Source organism: Oryzias latipes, chromosome 4 (genome assembly GCF_002234675.1).
Source record: "Oryzias latipes chromosome 4, ASM223467v1".
NCBI lineage: Eukaryota > Metazoa > Chordata > Actinopteri > Beloniformes > Adrianichthyidae > Oryzias > Oryzias latipes.
This window is the reverse complement of record NC_019862.2, coordinates 1,519,131-1,537,292: the sequence shown is the minus strand read 5'-3', so window position 1 is coordinate 1,537,292 and position 18,162 is coordinate 1,519,131. Positions and strand designations below refer to the sequence as shown.

Sequence of the window (18,162 nt, the reverse complement as noted above, 5' to 3'; positions counted from 1 at the left end):
AAATAACTAATATTTTATCAAAAATCCTTCTTCAGTGTGCCAAAGGTAATTTATGATCATATATATAAATATAGTTTACTCTGAAAGGCTTAAGAAAAGCAGGATCTAGGCCCTTTGAAGTGTCTCATGACGTCACAGTGCGCTCAACAAAAAACCTTTGAAAAGAGGTCACATGACCCCTAACATCAGATCTCTTCAATTACCTTGAGCGAGGCGAGGTTCGTGTCCGAAGTAGACCCTTGTAGCAGCGCTGAGGATGCATGGCAGCGGCAGCTGGGGGAGACTCTTCACCTGCTCCCCCATCACACTCTACAAGAACACATAGATGGGTCAGTGTGATGCAGCAGGAGGCCTGCAGAGTAACTGCAGCCTGTCACTGGTTAGTAGGAGAGTAACGAGTCATTTTAACAATTCAATTCATGCCATAGTTTGTGGTTGACGATATGATCAAAGTTAACAACAACGAAGCATCATTCAAACACCTCTTCCCCAGAGCGTATCTTAAGTTTTCCTCTGTAGTTCACTTAACGGTCCACAGATTGGGCCACCTAACTCTGTCGACGGGGACTAGCAACTCCTGCATCGGTTCTCCACCACAGAGCCCGCCGGATCACACGCCTCCCCCTAGTTAACACTGCAGTCAGCGGGAGGATGGACACCCATACCCGTCATGGTGACTCTGGGGCTCGAACGTGTGGATGCAGCAATAACATTTTAAGCAAAGACACACACTGACTCACAATTGAGGCCCCCGAGGCATACAGGCATTGTGCGAGCTTCACCATGAAGAGTCTGCGACGTCTTTGCTAAATTCAAAGTGTTTCCCAACATTGGACGGGAATGATGGACTGATCAGTTTTAATGACATCACATGTGTGTTGTCCACTGATGCACTTGGCCGTTCTTACGTCATAATAAAATAAACCTCCTGTGTCTTAATACCCAAATGGTATTTTCCAATATTGATATACCGTATTTTCCGGACTATAAGTCGCCCTTTTTTTCATAGTTTAGCAAGGGGTGCGACTTATACTCCGCAGCGACTTATATTAGAAATAAATTGAAATAAATACATTGTTAACCCTCCTGTTATGTTCATTTGTGAGGAACAGAGATGATGTTTCTGGGTCAATTTGATGTTTGAGGTATGTTAAGTGTTAAGAGGATGTTAAGTGACTCAGAGAATCAGCAAACTTTTTTCACAGTAAGATCTTGAAGGCTAAAAACATAATATTCTATTTTCCAATGATTTCATAGATTCAGAAATGCAATAAAAATGACAACTGTTTCTACAAATACAGGATGAAAACAGAGTATTAGTTGGCCAATGATGCTTCATGAAAGGAATAAATAAATAAGTATGAGAAAGAATTACTGTGAAATTATGAGATAAACAGTCTGCTATGATTGTGTCATATGAGGTTGTGCAAGTTATTATGTCTTGGTCTCAGATTTTGTCAAATAAATTTCCCGTCAAAATGCGACTTATAGTCCAGTGCGACTTATCTGTGTTTTTTTTTACTTTATAATGCATTTTTGGACTGGTGCGACTTATACTCCACAGCGACTTGTAGTCTGGAAAATACGGTATATATTTGTTTCATTTTGAAACAATCAGACTGTAAGAGTAAGAGTGTAAGAACAGATTAATGGATATTCCCCTAAGGATTAAATATTGGATCCAGACTTTAGTGCTCTTTAAATCATTTGAAGAAAACTTCAGGATAGATGAGCGATGCTGGTGCCTGCAGCACTCAGTAGAGATCAACCACAGACACATGAAGCTCTGTGGCACAGCTTCCTCACTCACTGCAGTCAGAAAGAATAAAAACCAACTTTTTCTTCTACTTTAACCCTTGAGGCCTTGTTGAGCTTTTTTTTCATTCCTATTTTACTATTTGCTTTATTGATTTATCTTTCAAACTGTTCTTTGTTAATATCCATCTTTTTAGTACAACCCATCTTCTGTTTTACTGACATATTTTTGATTTTATTACACAACGTTATAAACCCAAAACTGTCCAATAAACCTGTGAGCTGAACAATTAACAATAAACCTGAAACCTTCCAAAAGAACGTAATTAAAAGTGGTGCATTTTTTAATTTCTTTCTGCAAAAATTGCGACCAAACAGTTTTTATGTTTAATGGCAAAAGATCCAACATGTAGAGACAAAATTAAAATGTATAAATTCACAAACAACGCAAAGACAAAGTCAAAACTATGTGAAAGCTGTCTATAAAACCAGGCAAAGCCCCACTTAAAGCTCCAAGGACTTATATGATGTCATTACTTCTGTTGTTTGTTTAAACTAAAAACTTTTTGAAACCTTGATGTTAAATTTTTGAATCAAATCTATACTAATGGGGGGGGGGGGGGGGGGGGCTCTATGTCACATCATTCAGCAGAAGTGATGGGCAAACTCACCCACAACCATTAAAACCATCCCATTTTAGGTAACATTTAAATGTTAAGAGCTTCATGATAATCAAAGTCCTGACATCTAGAAGCTTCAGCCCCCAACAGCCTGTTTCAAAAGGATCCATCCCAGTTCCCAGAGAACCAAAGAATTCAGAAAAATTAGAACAGTAGGCCTGCACAGTATGCCGCAAATTTATCGTTATCGCGACATCAAGCTGTGCAATATGCATACCGCAAAAGACGGCGAAAATCGCAATAAATGGTTACCTTGACCCTTGTGCTATCCTAGGCACTTTAACATTGGGAGTGGGGTCATCTAGACCCACTAGACAGTGCTTTGAACCTTTTTTCTTCAATGATTTGTGATCTTCACTGGTGTCCATGGATTACATGAAATCTTTCCACCTTTATCCACCTTTGTCATGGTAGGGAGAACACGTCAAAGTAAGGGGGGGTCATCTAAGATAGCACAAGGGTTAAATGTGCTAAAACAAACTCATGGCAGCTTGAAATATTGAATAAATGAAATAAATCCCTTTATGCATTTAATCAATCGGAGGGACCCGTTTACGTTGTTGATCAATCAGATGAGCCCTTTTATGTTTGATGTTTGCCTCCTATGTCGACGAGGGTCATTTGGAGTATAATTTTTAAACTGTTGCATTGAAATGGAAATGATGTGTTTGGCTGGTTTGATATTTGTTTATATAGAGCTGTGACGGTGTCGGATTTTTCATCACCGCGGTGATGAACCACCAGGGTTAATTCAGGAAAGATGAATGTGTTTAATGTGTTTATTATAGCTCCATTCACGCGTCATATGAAAAACTTAAAAAAAAAAAAACGTGCGGTGATGAGGTTATCACCACAGCCCTATGTTTATATACCGCAAATTATATCGTTATCGCAATATTAATCACCAATATCGCATATCGCGAGTTTTCCTCATATCGTGCAGCCCTAAAGAACAGAATAAGCTTCTGGGATCTGGACTCCTCATCTGCTCTTCCAGAAAACAGTGTGAATGTGAGACTTCCACTCACCTTGTGAACATAGAGGTACTCTCTGAGAAAAGCCGCCTGTTGCGTGGCCGTCTGCTTGCTGTCGTCGTTTAGGATCTGCCTGAAGGCGCTCACTGCACTCTCCGGTTGGCCAAGGGTGAAGGACTGGCGGCCAATGGTAAAATTGATGTGATCTTCTGCTAAAGACCAGCCTCGATCCTTATAGACCTGCATGGCCTGAGTGTAACACCGCAGCGCGTGTTTCCTCTAAATCAACAAAAGAATAGAGCGTTGGTATCAACGTAGGGGAAAGACAAAGAGGGACATGAAAAGATCTTACTCTGCAGTGGGCAAGGATAGTATTCAGACCTCTTTCAGTGTTTCACTCTTTGTACCATTGCAGCCATTGGACAAAATCAGGAAAGTTCATTTGATTTCTCAATAGTTTCCACTGACTGAAACATCTTGACAGAAAAAAAGTTGTAGACATTTCTGTAAATTGACATGGTCGTTAGTGTTTAGTCCTGTTACTGGGACTCTCGTATTAAATTCACATGCTGTCCAATAGCTCTGATCCTTCTTGAGATGATTCTGCTTCTTTATTGGAGTCCAGCTGTTTAATGAAACTGACTGGACTTGCTTAGGAAAGCCACACAGCTATAGAGGTCTATGGAGGACCACAGTGCGCTTCAGGCCACTGACAATCATGAGGTTGAAGGAACTGCCAGGAGCTCAGAAACTGCATTGTGGTAAGGCACAGGTCTGGTGAGGGTTACAAAAGAACCTCTGCAGCTCTCAAGGTTCCTAGGAGGGCAGTGGCAATCCTAAGCTGCGTTCAAACGGGACGTGATGTGCACGTCAAATTTGCCACGCGGCGAATTCACTGTTCGCCTTGTGTCCAAAAATGTGTTGATAGCTTGACATCCCGGCCGTGTGTGGAAGGAGCGACGGCCACATGTTTTGAGCCGCATTGCTACACGGAGCGGTGTCTTTGTATAATTCATTCACAGTGCATGCATGTGTTCCGTGCATGGTGAAGGCATGCATTTACAATGCACGGAACACATGGATGATGTTCAGTGATCAGGTTGATTTAGTATAAAGAGCTCTACAAAAGCATCAGTAATGAGATCCTTCAGAGACTCTCCCGGTACGGTGAGGTTCACCATCTACTGCAGCAGCTGCGTCAGAATGATGGCTGCTTCCGCGGCAGCTCTGTCTCCCTGTGACCCAGTTTGAAGGCTCACTATTGACCCAAGCTGAGAAAAATAAAAACATGCCTAAAATTAGAGGATCCTTTTTTTATTATTGTGTCGATGAAAATAGGAACACTATCATAAAGTTCAGGGAGAAGAGTCTTGGTGAGAGCGGTACAGAAGTTCCCAGAGATCCCTGTGGCTGAGCTCCAGAGATGCAGTAGGAGATAGGAGAAGATCACTGCAGCTCTCCATCAGTCTGGGCAGAGTGATCTGACAGACACCTTTCCTCAGTCCAAGACACATGAAAGATGGCATAGAGTTTGATAAACGACACATGAAGGATTCCCAAACTGTAATTAGATTCTTTGGTCTGATGACATCAAAACGGAATTTTTTTGGTGTGAATTCCAAACTTTCCGTGTGGAGAAAACCACACACTACTCATCACCTGCCAATCCAACCCCAACAGTGAAAGATGGTGGTTTGGGGGTGTTCTTCAGCAGCAGGGACAGGAAAACTGGTAGCAATTGAAGAAAAGGTTAAAATGGTATAGAAAACAAAAGGTCTAAATAGTCATGACAATGTGGTTCATGGTGTTTTCTTTTTTTTTGTGGTAAATTTGCAGAAATTCATCATCTCTGTTTTTTCTGTCAACATGGTTCACTACTGCATTAGTGCATTATAGGTCAATTAGTACATTATTGAGAAATCAAATGAACTATCCTGATTTGGTCAAATGGCCGTATTCATAGTAAGAGTGAAAGATTCAAAGGGGTTTGGTGAACCCTTCCCACTGTAAATGTGAGTGTTACACCTAACCCTTAATGGCTCTGCTGGATACCTGGCCTGCTTTGCTGAAGCGGTGACCGGCAAGGATCATGTGGAAGGCAAACTTCCGCACCATGGGGCTGCGCATGTTGATGAAACAGTGGGCGGCCTGCTCCAGCAGCAGGGCACTGCGCAGGTCTGAGTCCTGCAGGAAGACAGTCAAATGAAGGCAAAGGCCCACCCGCAGCCCCCATTGCCAAGGCCCTTCATACCTCACTGGTCATCTTGATGAGGAGCGTGGCGGCCTCAGAGTACTTTGCCTGATTCTTGAGGATCTCAGCACTCAGTAAAGCACAGCGCTCTGCCAGAACCATGTTCCTGCCAAAAGCAAAAGAGAACTCATCAGAGACCAAGAACAGGACAGTTCAATCCAGTCCAGATAGTTTCCATACAGCCAGACTGCCTTAGCTGTCATTCATAAAACCCAAAGAAGGCTTCTATGCAGGAAAACAAGCACAACCAAAAGAAAAAGTCATCCGTTTAAGAACAACACTGTGCTGCTGGAATCAGCTGCAGCCAGAGGTCAATCGTTTGGAAACGGTAAAGCAGTCAGAGGAGGACATACCTGCAGTCGTCTCTGTACTTCTGGATTGCCGTGTCCATGTAGTGAGCAGGGTAGGGTCTGGCGCCCCCACCCTGCAGGAAGGCTGAAACTGCTGCCATTTCCTGCACAGAAAAAGTGTCAGCATGAGAGGAAAAACCAGAGCAGGTCCAGTTTTATGGAAGCATTTCTTTAGCATAATTCAAAATAAAAGTCAAAACCAGAAATGCTTTTTCATTTTCTAAATTAAGCTGCATTTGTTGACTCAAAATTAAAAAGAAAAAGCAATCCTTCAAAATGCTTTTTCTTTCTCTTCTTCAACACCGCTCATTCTCTACAAAAGCATTTTGAAGTACCCGTATTTTCCGGACTATAAGTCGCACTTTTTTTCATAGTTTAGCAAGGGGTGCGACTTATACTCTGCAGCGACTTATATTAGAAATAAATTGAAATAAATACATTGTTAACTCTCCTGTTATGTTCATTTGTGAGGAACAGAGATGATGTTCCTGGGTCAATTTGATGTTTGAGGTATGTTAAGTGTTAAGAGTATGTTTAGTGACTCAGAGAATCAGCAAACTAAGATCTTGAAGGCTAACAACATACTATTCTATTTTCCAATGATTTCATAGATTCAGAAATGCAATAAAAATGACAACTGTTTCTACAAATACAGGATGAAAACAGAGTATTAGTTGGCCAATGATGCTTCATAAAAGGAATAAATAAACAAGTATGAGAAAGAATTACTGTGAAATTATGAGATAAACAGTCTGCTATGATTGTGTCATATGAGGTTTTGAAAGTTATTATATCTTGGTCTCAGATTTTGTCAAATAAATTTCCCGTCAAAATGCGACTTATAGTCCAGTGCGACTTATCTGTGTTTTTTTCTACTTTATAATGCATTTTTGGGCTGGTGCGACTTATACTCCGGTGCGACTTATAGTCCAGAAAATACGGTATTGATTTTTCATTTTAATTTTGAGTCATTTGATGCAGTTACATTTTGAAAATGAAAAAGCATTTCTATTAATCCATTTTAATTGTCAAATTAGAGATGAATATTGCTACACATTTACCAGAGAACTTCTTGAAAATTAAACGTCAAATACAATTTTCTTTATCATTTTAATTAAGTGACAGAATAAGCAGTGTTGAAGAAGAAAATGAAAAAGCATTTCTGGTTTTGACTTTTATTTTTAATTACCGGTATTTTCCTGAAGAAGGCAAAGTTGTGTTCTGAGATGGGCGTGTTTCTTAAGTCTGCATTCGATTAGCAACACTAACGTCAGAAAAAACCTTCAGTGATGTAAAATGCGATTTGAGTTCTATTGGTTCCTATTTACCATAAACATCATTCAGCTTTGATGGGGTCTGTGTGTTTTGTCCTGCGAGTTAGCAATAAAAATGTCTCTGAACCATTAAGACCTGTACCTGACTATCAGCCTCACACACAAACAAGTAGAACTCATCAGCTCAGGTCAGGTTTCAATCAGAATTCTCTAAAACTCCACAGAGCCTTTCTCAGGAGGACTGGCTTTGACCCGGCAGCTGAATTGTTCTGTCTCAGTTCTGCTCACAGCGACAGCAGATGGCAGGAGATGCAGTAGACGGCAGTAGACAGCAGTAGAAGGCAGGTGAGGACAGACGCAAAACTCACCAGCGCTCCGGCGGCGTACAGCAGGGCCTGGTCTGACAGGAAGTCCTTCTTGGCGGTGTGGTAGCAGCTGTAGGCCAGCTCATAATGCTGCACCAGGAAACACAGATCTGCCATCTTCCTGATCTGCAGCTCAGGCGCCTCAGGAGGATACCTGCAGGGGGGGGGGGGGGGGGGGGGGGGTCCAAAGGTCATGGTACGAAAAAAACCTTAAGGCTTGGAGGAACATGGAGGTAAAATCCTCTCAACATACATAACTGTGAAGTGACATTTCTACCAGACTTCTGAGAGGATTTCACAAACTTACAGGAGGCCGCAGGCACTCTTGGGCTCACTCATGCCCTTTTCCGGAGCCTTACCTCCACCAAACCACTTCTTGGTGGCGGTAAAAAGGGAGCGACTCAGGCCCTTCCTGGAAACCAGCTGTGGACAGAAAAGATTGGAGATCCTCAGGATCCGCCCACACCCCAACACTAACATCATGGCTTCAGGTTTAAAAGCAAAGGTGGCACCTGATCTGTGCTCACCAACATCATGGTTCCTGCAGATGTTGACATTGCTATAAAATCCGATCCAAGCCTTAGCCCCAGTTCAATGGGAGCTGTGCTTAGGGGAAGTCACAAAGCTGCATGCAGGTGGAGGGAGGAGCTCTGCTGGCATCAGAACTGAGCTGGAAGCTGCCTGACACGCCCCCAGGAACACCTACCTGGTCGTTGAGCTGTCTGATGTTCTTCTCGATGTGTGGTAGCAGACCCCTGAAGGTGAACTCCTGGACAAACTGCCTGATGCGGTCGTGGTCATTCAAAGTGAGGCATGATCCACGGCCCACTGCCACGGGCGCCACACCCTCCGTGTCTGTTCTCGCTTTCATCACGTCTGCATCGGTCAGACTTGTCGAACTGCTGTCTGCCTCAAGCTGCAGAGGATCGTTGTTCAGGCAGCCGGACTCGCCCCCCCCTTCAGAAACACACCAAAATGTTCTTACTCCACTATGACCATTTGTTAAAATATATACATTCACATGATAATAATGGATTAGATTTATCTGCGCTTTCCAGACGCAAAGCGCTTACAGTGTGTCCATCATTCATTCAGTCCTCCTTCATACTTAGTGATGGTAGCTACTGATGTAGCCAGACTGAAAAAGGCGTGGCTGCCAGTTCACGCCTACGGCCCCTCTGACCAGCACCAGGACATTCCTGCACATTCTTAGGGAAGCAGTACCCTTAAGGGTCTTGCCCAAGGGCCCTCACTGGTCGATGTTAATTGCTCACCATTAATATGGTAATTGCCCTATAACCATTGCTTGCTTGTTCATTGCCCCTGAGAATCGATCCCTGGATTCCTGTGTGCCACTCCTTCACCTTACAAACTGAGCTACGGAAGTTTAATTGATTCTAAGGTTTTTTAACCAAAATCCCACAACCTAAATGTCTTAAAGCCATACTTCATGATCATCTGAAGCATCTGTTTCCAAAATCTCCTCTACATGGGTGTGGCCATTGCTGCTGAGCTCCGCCCTCGATCCCCTCCTTTCTGCAAACTGTGTCTGGCATGAGTGAAGACTTTGACACCGGGGGGGGGGGGCACCAACGACACCGACTGACAGTCTCTATTCTCCAAAGCTTCTCCTTCGTGAATAGTGAAATTTTTGGTTCCAAATGGACACTTTTGAACAGAACGACAAAACGAATGTGTGAACCAGACATTTAATAAAATGACACCAAAAAGAACTTTGATAAACCTATGAAAAATGTTTTGAATGACAATAGAATTTAGGTTCCATTGCAGCAGCAACAGCACTGACTGTGGCTCAGGACCGATGTGATGCTAGCACATGCAGATCATCACATTTATTTGAGCAGCAAATAAAATGAAATGCCAGAAACAAAGTGACTATTCGCACCTGATTTTCCAAATACCTTTGTGCTTAGCGCTGAACCGGAGGAAGGGTTATGTTTAGGATTACGGGTTAGGGTTAAGCTGCGTTCACACCCAACGCGATTGGCGCAGCAGAGGCGGCCAGTTTCAGTGTTAGGTCAACGGTACGGACGCCATCTGAGCGATGGGGGCGGCACAAAGGTCTGGTAGCAGCGGGTTTGGTTCCCGTCTGAACAAAATCGCCCAACAGTAGCCGGGACGGGAACACCGATCCCGATCACTACGCCGGCTCCAGGGAGGCGACAGAGAGCCGCTGCAGGATGGGGAGCCAGCCTGCTCGGGTCTCCTGAACTTTAGGATATTTGTCTTATATTCATAAAAAAGATCCCCTGATTTTATTCTGGTTTTCATTTTTACCCTCTCTGGTTAATGCGGGACAGTAAGCCTTCAACCTCGGTCAGAGAGACACAAATGTGGAGAACACATTTGGAACTTGAACTTTCATTCTAAACACGTGCGTCAACAACAAAATCACACCTGAGTGTGTCCACACTGGATGGGCAGATCAGGAAGGTTGTGCAATATGCTCCTGGGCTGCTGTGACATCACATCTTTAACACAGTTTGATTGACAGCCATTTAAAAGGAGAAATACTCAAAAATGCAAAAATGAAATGTTTTTCTATCTGAACGCTTTCATAATGAAAATGCCACACGCAAAAGGCAAAACAATTAAAAAAAACAGGATTTTCATCAGAGGGGGACTTTAAATACACATTTGACTGACGTGTGTTTATACATGCACATATGGCTTTTGAGGCTAAAAACCACAAGTGTGCGCCCTCAGTCCACCGTGTGCTCATATGTGCACCACAGAAAATAGTGCATGAGAGCAGAGATAGAAACCAATCCCACAGGGATGTTTAGACAACTAAAATGAAATAATTCAGCTGATAAACACAATGCAACCCATCATTTGTCTCACTCGTTTGTGTGAAGGTCCCACCTTCTTCGTCACCCCCTTTCTCAGCAGCTGGAGCTCCATCAGCTGGGTCCTGAAACGCAGGAGGTGATGTTAACGCCTGGGCATGTCCATTGTTCTTCACTTTCAGATAAAAGGTAATTCAGCAGAAACGTTGACAGTCGTGAGGCTCTGCTCGGTCCCAGGTCCTCACGGTCGGCTGCATGTTGGACTGCAAGCATCGTTTAGGAACCAGACAGGCTCTGAATGCTGATCCTAGCTGAAGGTCTCAGTGAAAGCGAACCGATAACCAAGCTTACCTGGTAACGTAGGTTGTTCTTGTGCAGGTATTGACTCCAGGGATCTGGAATCTGTTCGTCCTCTTCAGCAGAGACGGCACGTGAGTTGATCTTAAGCAGGTAGCACCCTTGAGAGCCATACCTCTGCTTCATGTCCTCATAAACGGTCTCAGCCCTGAAATTAAGAACAAACCTGATCATTGTGAAGAACATGATCAGCCAGTGCTTTTTAACCTCAAAGGCAAGGCACCTTGAGACAGGAATATTATATTGGTGAGGGTCTGAGTCTGAGAGCTTCATTACTGAAACAGTGTGTGGGTTTCAGAGTGCAAAATGAAGTAAACAGCACTGGCATATGAAAACATTCAGATTTCTAAAAACAAAGGCTCCATGGCATCCTCTACCACACCTGCGTAAATGCAGGTGTGGTAGAGCTGCCCGATTTAAGGAAAACTCGCAATATTTGAAGTTTGATTCCCCATTTAAACAGGAGTTTGAAGAGAAACAGAATTTTAATTTCTATGTATGCAAAAACATTATAGAGATTGACAATAAAGTTTACTTTGACTTGACTAATAATGATCAATATTGTGATGACGATATAGCTAGCGATAAATGGACAAGTAGCAAAAACAACAAAAACGTTTCCATTTTACTGCAAAGTATAATTTAAATAAGGGTCAAAATACCTTAAATTATTCTCCAAATGAACTTCGTCTAATTAAGAGGGCAACATCTAACATAAAAGCTCCATCCGATTGGTCAACAACGTGAAAGGCTCAATCTGATTGGTTAAATGCATAAAGGGATTTATTCCACTCATTAAATAATTCAAGTTGCCATGGAGATGGTTTTAGCACAAGCGATAACGATACATTTGCGATTAATTGTGCAGGCCTAAGGTGTGGTGCTCTTCCCTAACCCCCCCCATTTATCACATGCACACATTCATAAGCAGCTTTGGTTCCTGAAACAGCAAACTAGGGGTTGACCCATAAACTGGCTGATATTTGGCATTTTGAGGAAACGCCGGTGTTGGGCATCCTCTATCACTAACTGTGGATCAAGAAGCAGTAAAGTGATCAATGACATCCTTATTAATGATCGTCTTTAAAAGAGAAGATGATGTTAAACATCACACAGCTATGGCCTCAATGACGCAGTTAGAAGAAAAGGTCCAGAGTAGGGGTCGACCGATGATCAGCCAGGCCGATTGGCGCTGGTTTTTGTTTTGTTGACGTATGTCGGCATCTAGCTTTTTTCAATCCAACAGGCTGATTTTGACGGGTTATTATGGCTCAGATGCAGCTCTCCGTCTCCAGCACCAAGGAACTCGCTGCACTTTAGTTTTGGTTTCATGTTTCCACAAAGAAAAGTCATTTAAATTAGGTTGAAGTTTGTATTTAACAAAGATGCTGCTGAGCCCGTTACTGCCTGCACCTATAGGAGCCATTTATTTACCTTTTTTATTCTTTTTTTTTTATAAATAAAGATAATTGTTGGTTATTGTATTATTCTAAATTTTTATGCTAATTTTTCCACTTTTACTGCAAACAAATATCAGCTCCAAATGTCGGTTATCGGCCTTCTTGACTACTAATGTCTGTATCGGCCCTGAAAAAACATATCTGTTGCTGTCTAGTCCTGATGACATCACAGCCAGGGGGGCAGAGCTCCTTCAGGCGGTAAAAGTCCTCAGCCTTCTGACACATTTCCATCAGAAACAATAAATCCAAGTCTTTGTTGATCAAGAGTTTATTCAGGAAGAGGGATTTATGGCAGATGGAGCGGATTGAACACAGCCCTCAAAGATCCACTGTATTACCAGCTGATGACATTTGGACTGACAGTAAACACCTGTTATGGTCATGTGATCATGCTGTCAGCCTCCGGATCCAAACAACGGTTGGTAGAAACTCTCATGAATGTACGCTTGAGGTGGAGGGAGGAAGTAGGGCTGCACAAAATGAGAACATCTTCTCACAAAAACACATCCACCTGTAAGGGCAGAGACTAATGCTTCACTGACGACTAGAGTACGGCGAAAGAGCATCTCAAGTACAATGTGTTTTCTGTTTTAGACGAGTCTCAAGGGAACTATAAGACACACCTATGCCCCCTTTAAGCTGAACCTTGAACCAGCCACTAGTCTCTATGACCCTCCATGGACCTGTTCAGGTGCATCATGGGACTATAGCTCAAAGTAGGATAAGCGGAATCACGTTCTTCATCCTGATGAGAGGGTTGTCAGAAATATTTTCTGCACAAAGGCAGTTTAGGATCACTCCTTAGTTTCTTATATCAATAATAACTTACTACTATGAGACAAACATTAAAATGTCAGTGTACAAATGTGTATCATCTCTGTGAAGTTGAGTAATAAGTAAAAACAAATGCTCTCTGATTCTGCAGTGGAAAACTTTACTGTGTTTCACAGTTCTACCGCGGAAAGAAAATGTGCAAACACATTGTTTTTTGTCATAGATGCACACATTCAGTTCAGTGTTAACACTTCAGTGCTATCGACCAGTTTTCAGCGCCGAAGGAAGATCCTTTTTCCACTGAGGAGGAAAAACCTCACTGCCGAGCGGTGGTCGCCGTGGATAACCAGTTTGTGGACGGACACCGAGGCTATGCTGATGGAGACCCACTTATCTAAATAGTCTGATCATCTCCTGTGCTGCTCACAATTTCCATTCATGTATTCTGCTAGTTACAACTCCAAACAAAGAGGAGTTGCTGTTTTAATCAATAAAAATATTACATCTACTCATAAGGATACAGTTACTGACCCAGAAGGCAGAAATGTAATTATTATCATATCAGTTTAGCACAATGACTTTTGCATAGCTAGTGTCTATGGCCCACATGTTGACGACTTTTCCTTCTTTCACAGATTTTTCACCTCACTCTCGGTTCACTCTGCCTCCACAATTCTTATAGGCGGAGACGTCAATCTGATTCTGGATCCTGAATTTGACAGACTCAGCACAGCAGCAAACCAACGCACATGCCGGTCTGCAAGTATTCTAAAGCAGTACATGAATGATCTAGGTCTCTGCGACGCTTGGCGCTCATGTCACCCAAACACTAAAGGGTTTACCTTCTTCTCTCCAGTTCATCACTCACACTCTCATTTTGACTATTTATTAGTCAGTAAATCTCTTTTAAAAGAAATTAAAAGTTCCAGCATTCATCCAATTACTATCAGTGTTCGTGCACCAGATTCTGTTAACATTTCTGGGGGATTATCGTCATCCTCAGGTACAACCTGGAGGTTTAATACGTCTCTGTTAAAAGACCAAAGCACCATGACCTGACAGCTTTCCTGCTGAGTTTTATAAAGAATTTTGGGAACAGCTGGCACCAACATAAAACAGCACTAGCACAGAGAATAGAAAAAAAATAAATCACTCCTCACATAACCCACCTTGATCAAACTGGTTTCATCAAAGGCAGACAATCGAATGACAATATCTACAGACTTGTTAATATAATAGACTTTGCCACCATTAAAAAAACAGGAAATGACCATACTATCACTGGATGAAAAAAGCATTTGACGGAGTGCACTGGAAGTTCCTCATTGCTGCCCTCCACAAGTTTGGGTTTGGAGAATCATTCATTGATTGGATTAAAATACTATATCACAACCCCAATGCATCAGTGAGAAATAATAAACAGACTTCCAACAGGTTTTTTCTCAGAAGAGGAACCAGACAGGGTTGCCCACTCTCCCCCTCTCTTTTTTTGCTATATTTATTGAGCCTCTAGTTGCAGCAATAAGACAGAATGAGAGCATTAAAGGAATTAAAACCAAACACAGCCATCATAAAATTAGTTTCTATGCAGATGACATATTACTTTTCCTAAAAAGAAAAAGTAACAATTATTAATGAGTTCTCTCCCATATCAGACTACCCAATTAATTGGAATAAATCCGTTTTATTACCACTGAATAATAATGCAAAGCAAAGACTCTTGCTACCAGTGAAATTAGACAATATCAAATATCTATGTTTTAATTTCTCCCCCAAATGATCAGAACGGGTGCAGCTAATCTACACGCCGTTACTGAAAAGCATACAGAACAATCTAACACGTATAAACCTGCCTCTGTCCATCATGGGTAAAGTAGCCACAATTAAAATGAAAATCTTACCTAAAGTTAATTATCTCTTCCCAATGATTCCCACACAACCGCCACTAAAATGGTTCAAAACATTAGACTCATCCATATCAAGCTTTTTATGGAACTATAAACGTACAAGAATTTGTCCAAAAACTTTCTTCTGCAAAAAGTACTTCTGCAAGTACTTTATTGCAAATACATTACAAGACATCTTAAAATGATTAAAAAACAATCCAGAATCCAACTCATGGTTAGACTTGGAACAGGCGTTATGTGGAAAGATCAACCTGTCAGATCTACCATTTATTAACTAAACAGTTAAAAAACAGGACTGCTTCCAAAGTAGTAATATAAACACCACTTTAACAGCCTGGTGGGAATTTCTCAAAATATCACACTTGTTAATTCAACCGTGCAAAATGACACCCATCTGGAACAACCCAGACATCCTCATACATAAAAAAAATATTACACTTCCCAGCTTGGCAAGCAGGGGGCGTAACACTACTAGAGCATTTAATTATTGATAGAAGATTCATAACACCCCAGGAACTTCAAGACAAACATGGAATAAATAACTTCTTGGAATATCAGCAACTTAAATCTATTATTACTAAAAAGTTAAAATACAGAGAGAATGATTTAAAGCTACCAGAGGTAGTTCTATTCTCCTGCCTATCTGCCTCCCCCCTCTCAGGGGGTTTATGTGTGTGTATGTGTGTGTGTGTGTGTGTGTGTGGGTGGGTCCACTATTGGTACAGGACCTTGGAGGTCTGGCAGGCTGGGGTCCACTGAGGCAATCGGTGGTTGCCCTAACTGGTCGGCTGCTTCTGTCCTGTCGGTGCCTGATCAGAGCTCTCCCAGCTTCATACTTGGGGTTGGATACTTGGGGCCTTGGCTTGCTCCTGGGAACGGCTCTTTCTTGGCTCTTCTCTTTTTATGTGGAGTGGGGGGGTGGGGCCTGGGGGGGGGAGGCTCTTTGGGCAGGGGGATCCCTGGGCCCAATGCTGGGGGGCTGTCTAACAGCTGTCCCCGACTTACCTTCTGCCTCATATAATCACTTAACAGGGTGATGGGGGGTCAGCCGGCGATGCACCTTGGGGGGAGGACCTACTTGGCAGTGGTCCCCCTCCCATAGTTGCTGCATGGATACAGGCCCCTCCCCTTTCGGTTTTTTATTGCACCTTAGCAACAGCACCCTTGGTTGGGGGGGTGCTTGGACATCACTGCCAGCAATGTCCTCTCAGCGCCAATTTTAACTGCACCCTTTAGTACACACACCCTTTACCCCACAAAATTATACACTCCAACACACATGAATACACAGAAATACAAATACAAGGAAGGTGGGACCTCTGATCTTCTGTCCCCTACCCCATCCCTGGTGGGGGGGAACCTGCAACGGCAGCCGTGTTCCCTGGATGCTGGCTTCCTGGGCTCGGCAGACCTCTCTCCACACAGGGGGAGGGATTCCCAAGTTCTCTGGGAAGACCAAGAGCCAAGGATAACATCCCATCTGAGCCTGGGGGTGTCTGTGTCCCTATGATGTGGATTCTGGTCCTTGCCCTCGAGCGCCTGCCGTCTCCAAAATTCCAACTGTGGGTTACCCTGGTCGGGCCATGTTTACAACACTCCTTGTGGACCCCCTCTACTCCTGGGTGTCCTCCTCCTGGACAGGGGTGCGCTACCCCTGCATTGCTCTCTCCTGGACCTCCCATGGGGTTGGTGGGTGGTTGCCTGGAGCGTGGGACGGGTGTCTCTTGGGAGGGGTTCTAGCTCACCACTGCAAATAGTTTGCGTGACAGAATGAAATGTTCCACTTGTTGGTCTGAGTGCAGAAGTGTACGTGTGTGACGGTAGTTGGATTTTGTACCTGTTCACATGTTGAGACTTTTGAAGCCAACAGGTATGTTTGTAACATTTGAGTGTGTGTGGACAGGCCCCGCCCCTTTATGGTTGCTTTATGAACTTACCCACCCCCCATCATCCTCCTACTCCCGCCCCCTCTCCAACATCCCCCTTTCTTTTTCCCTCTTCTTTTCCATCCGGTCCAACAAAAAAACGTTTCAAATATAGTTAATGTAAATAAAATTTAGTTTAAATACACACCCATACCCCCGCCGCTGCTGCTGCGGCGGGGGTATGGGTGTGGGGGTAGCTGGGCGCTCCTCCTCCTTCTTTTCACATTCCACCATCCATTTTAGAAGAACATAAACACTCACCTGAGCACAGGTGTTAGCTCACCTTTGCACTAATAGTTTGCATGATTGAATGAATGAAAGATTTCACACTAGTTGGTTTAAAGGCATAGGTATGCGTTCGTGAACACTATCTGTTTTGTGTGCATGTTGACATGTGGACATTTTTGCGGCTAGCAGGTGTGTTGATAATATTTGAGTGTGTGTGAACAGGCCCCGCCCTTTTTGTACTACATTTGAACCGTACCGTAACGATAAACAACCAGTAAACCTGTCTGCTCTATGCTGCTTCATGGTCTTACCCCCCTTCCCCTCCTATTATCACCCTCCTACCCCCCCCTCTCTCTAACGTCCCTCTCTCTTCTTCCCCTCTTTCCTTTTCCGTCCGGTCCAACACCAAAGATTTTCAAACATGATTGAAATTAATAAATTTTGGCCTCAATTACAAAAGGGGTTTATTCAGACATACCTTTGGTTTGTCTGAAGATGAATAACCCCTCTTGTTAAAATAAAATATGTCCAACACAAGAGGCCCTCAGCTCTCATCTGTTTGCCTAGCTGTTGGACAGGACAAGTTAAAAAAATAAAAATAAAAAAATAAAAAAATAAAAAAAAAAAATTTAGTTTAAGGGGTCTATTCAAATACACACCTTGTGTGTCAGAAGATTCATAACCCCTTTGTATCAGTAAAATATGTCCCACAGAAAAAGCCTTCAGCCCCCCTCAGTACCTCTGTTCATCCCCCTCGCTCAGGTCGTGCAGCAGGACGTAGTACTTCAGAGTGTTGGGGATGAACCATCTGGGGTGAGTGTATTCTCCACTGTGCTGGATTCTGTGCTGCTCCTGGGAAAGCTTTAGGAACTGCTCCACAGGGACAGCCTCAGTGGAGGACACCACCAGCAGACCTGGAGGGCTGAGGTCAAGGAAGCTTGCAGAAGATGGAGAACAGATCTACAGCATGGTAGAGGATGATAGCTACAAGAGGAAGCCAGCAGGTTTATCTCAACTTTGGATTACCCAGCTCTGTGGCCAGAGGGGGCAGC

The 18,162-nt window shown here is 43.2% G+C and overlaps 1 protein-coding gene across 2 annotated transcripts in view; it reads right to left on the bottom strand.

Annotated features, from left to right (window-relative positions):
• trappc8 (trafficking protein particle complex 8) overlaps nucleotides 1-18,162 on the bottom strand; it is a 43,727-nt gene that overhangs the window by 20,686 nt on the left and 4,879 nt on the right. The window contains exons 4-14 of one of the 2 annotated variants that reach the window (XM_011472977.3): nucleotides 17,850-18,024; nucleotides 10,811-10,964; nucleotides 10,515-10,584; nucleotides 8,356-8,606; nucleotides 7,957-8,072; nucleotides 7,653-7,803; nucleotides 6,014-6,114; nucleotides 5,661-5,766; nucleotides 5,462-5,593; nucleotides 3,464-3,688; nucleotides 204-309 (exon numbers count right to left, since the gene is read on the bottom strand). In XM_011472977.3, the coding sequence (XP_011471279.1) occupies nucleotides 204-309; nucleotides 3,464-3,688; nucleotides 5,462-5,593; nucleotides 5,661-5,766; nucleotides 6,014-6,114; nucleotides 7,653-7,803; nucleotides 7,957-8,072; nucleotides 8,356-8,606; nucleotides 10,515-10,584; nucleotides 10,811-10,964; nucleotides 17,850-18,024 (1,587 nt within the window). The remainder of the gene's footprint in view (nucleotides 1-203; nucleotides 310-3,463; nucleotides 3,689-5,461; nucleotides 5,594-5,660; nucleotides 5,767-6,013; nucleotides 6,115-7,652; nucleotides 7,804-7,956; nucleotides 8,073-8,355; nucleotides 8,607-10,514; nucleotides 10,585-10,810; nucleotides 10,965-17,849; nucleotides 18,025-18,162) is intronic. The other variant, XM_011472980.3, reaches the window with a different exon arrangement.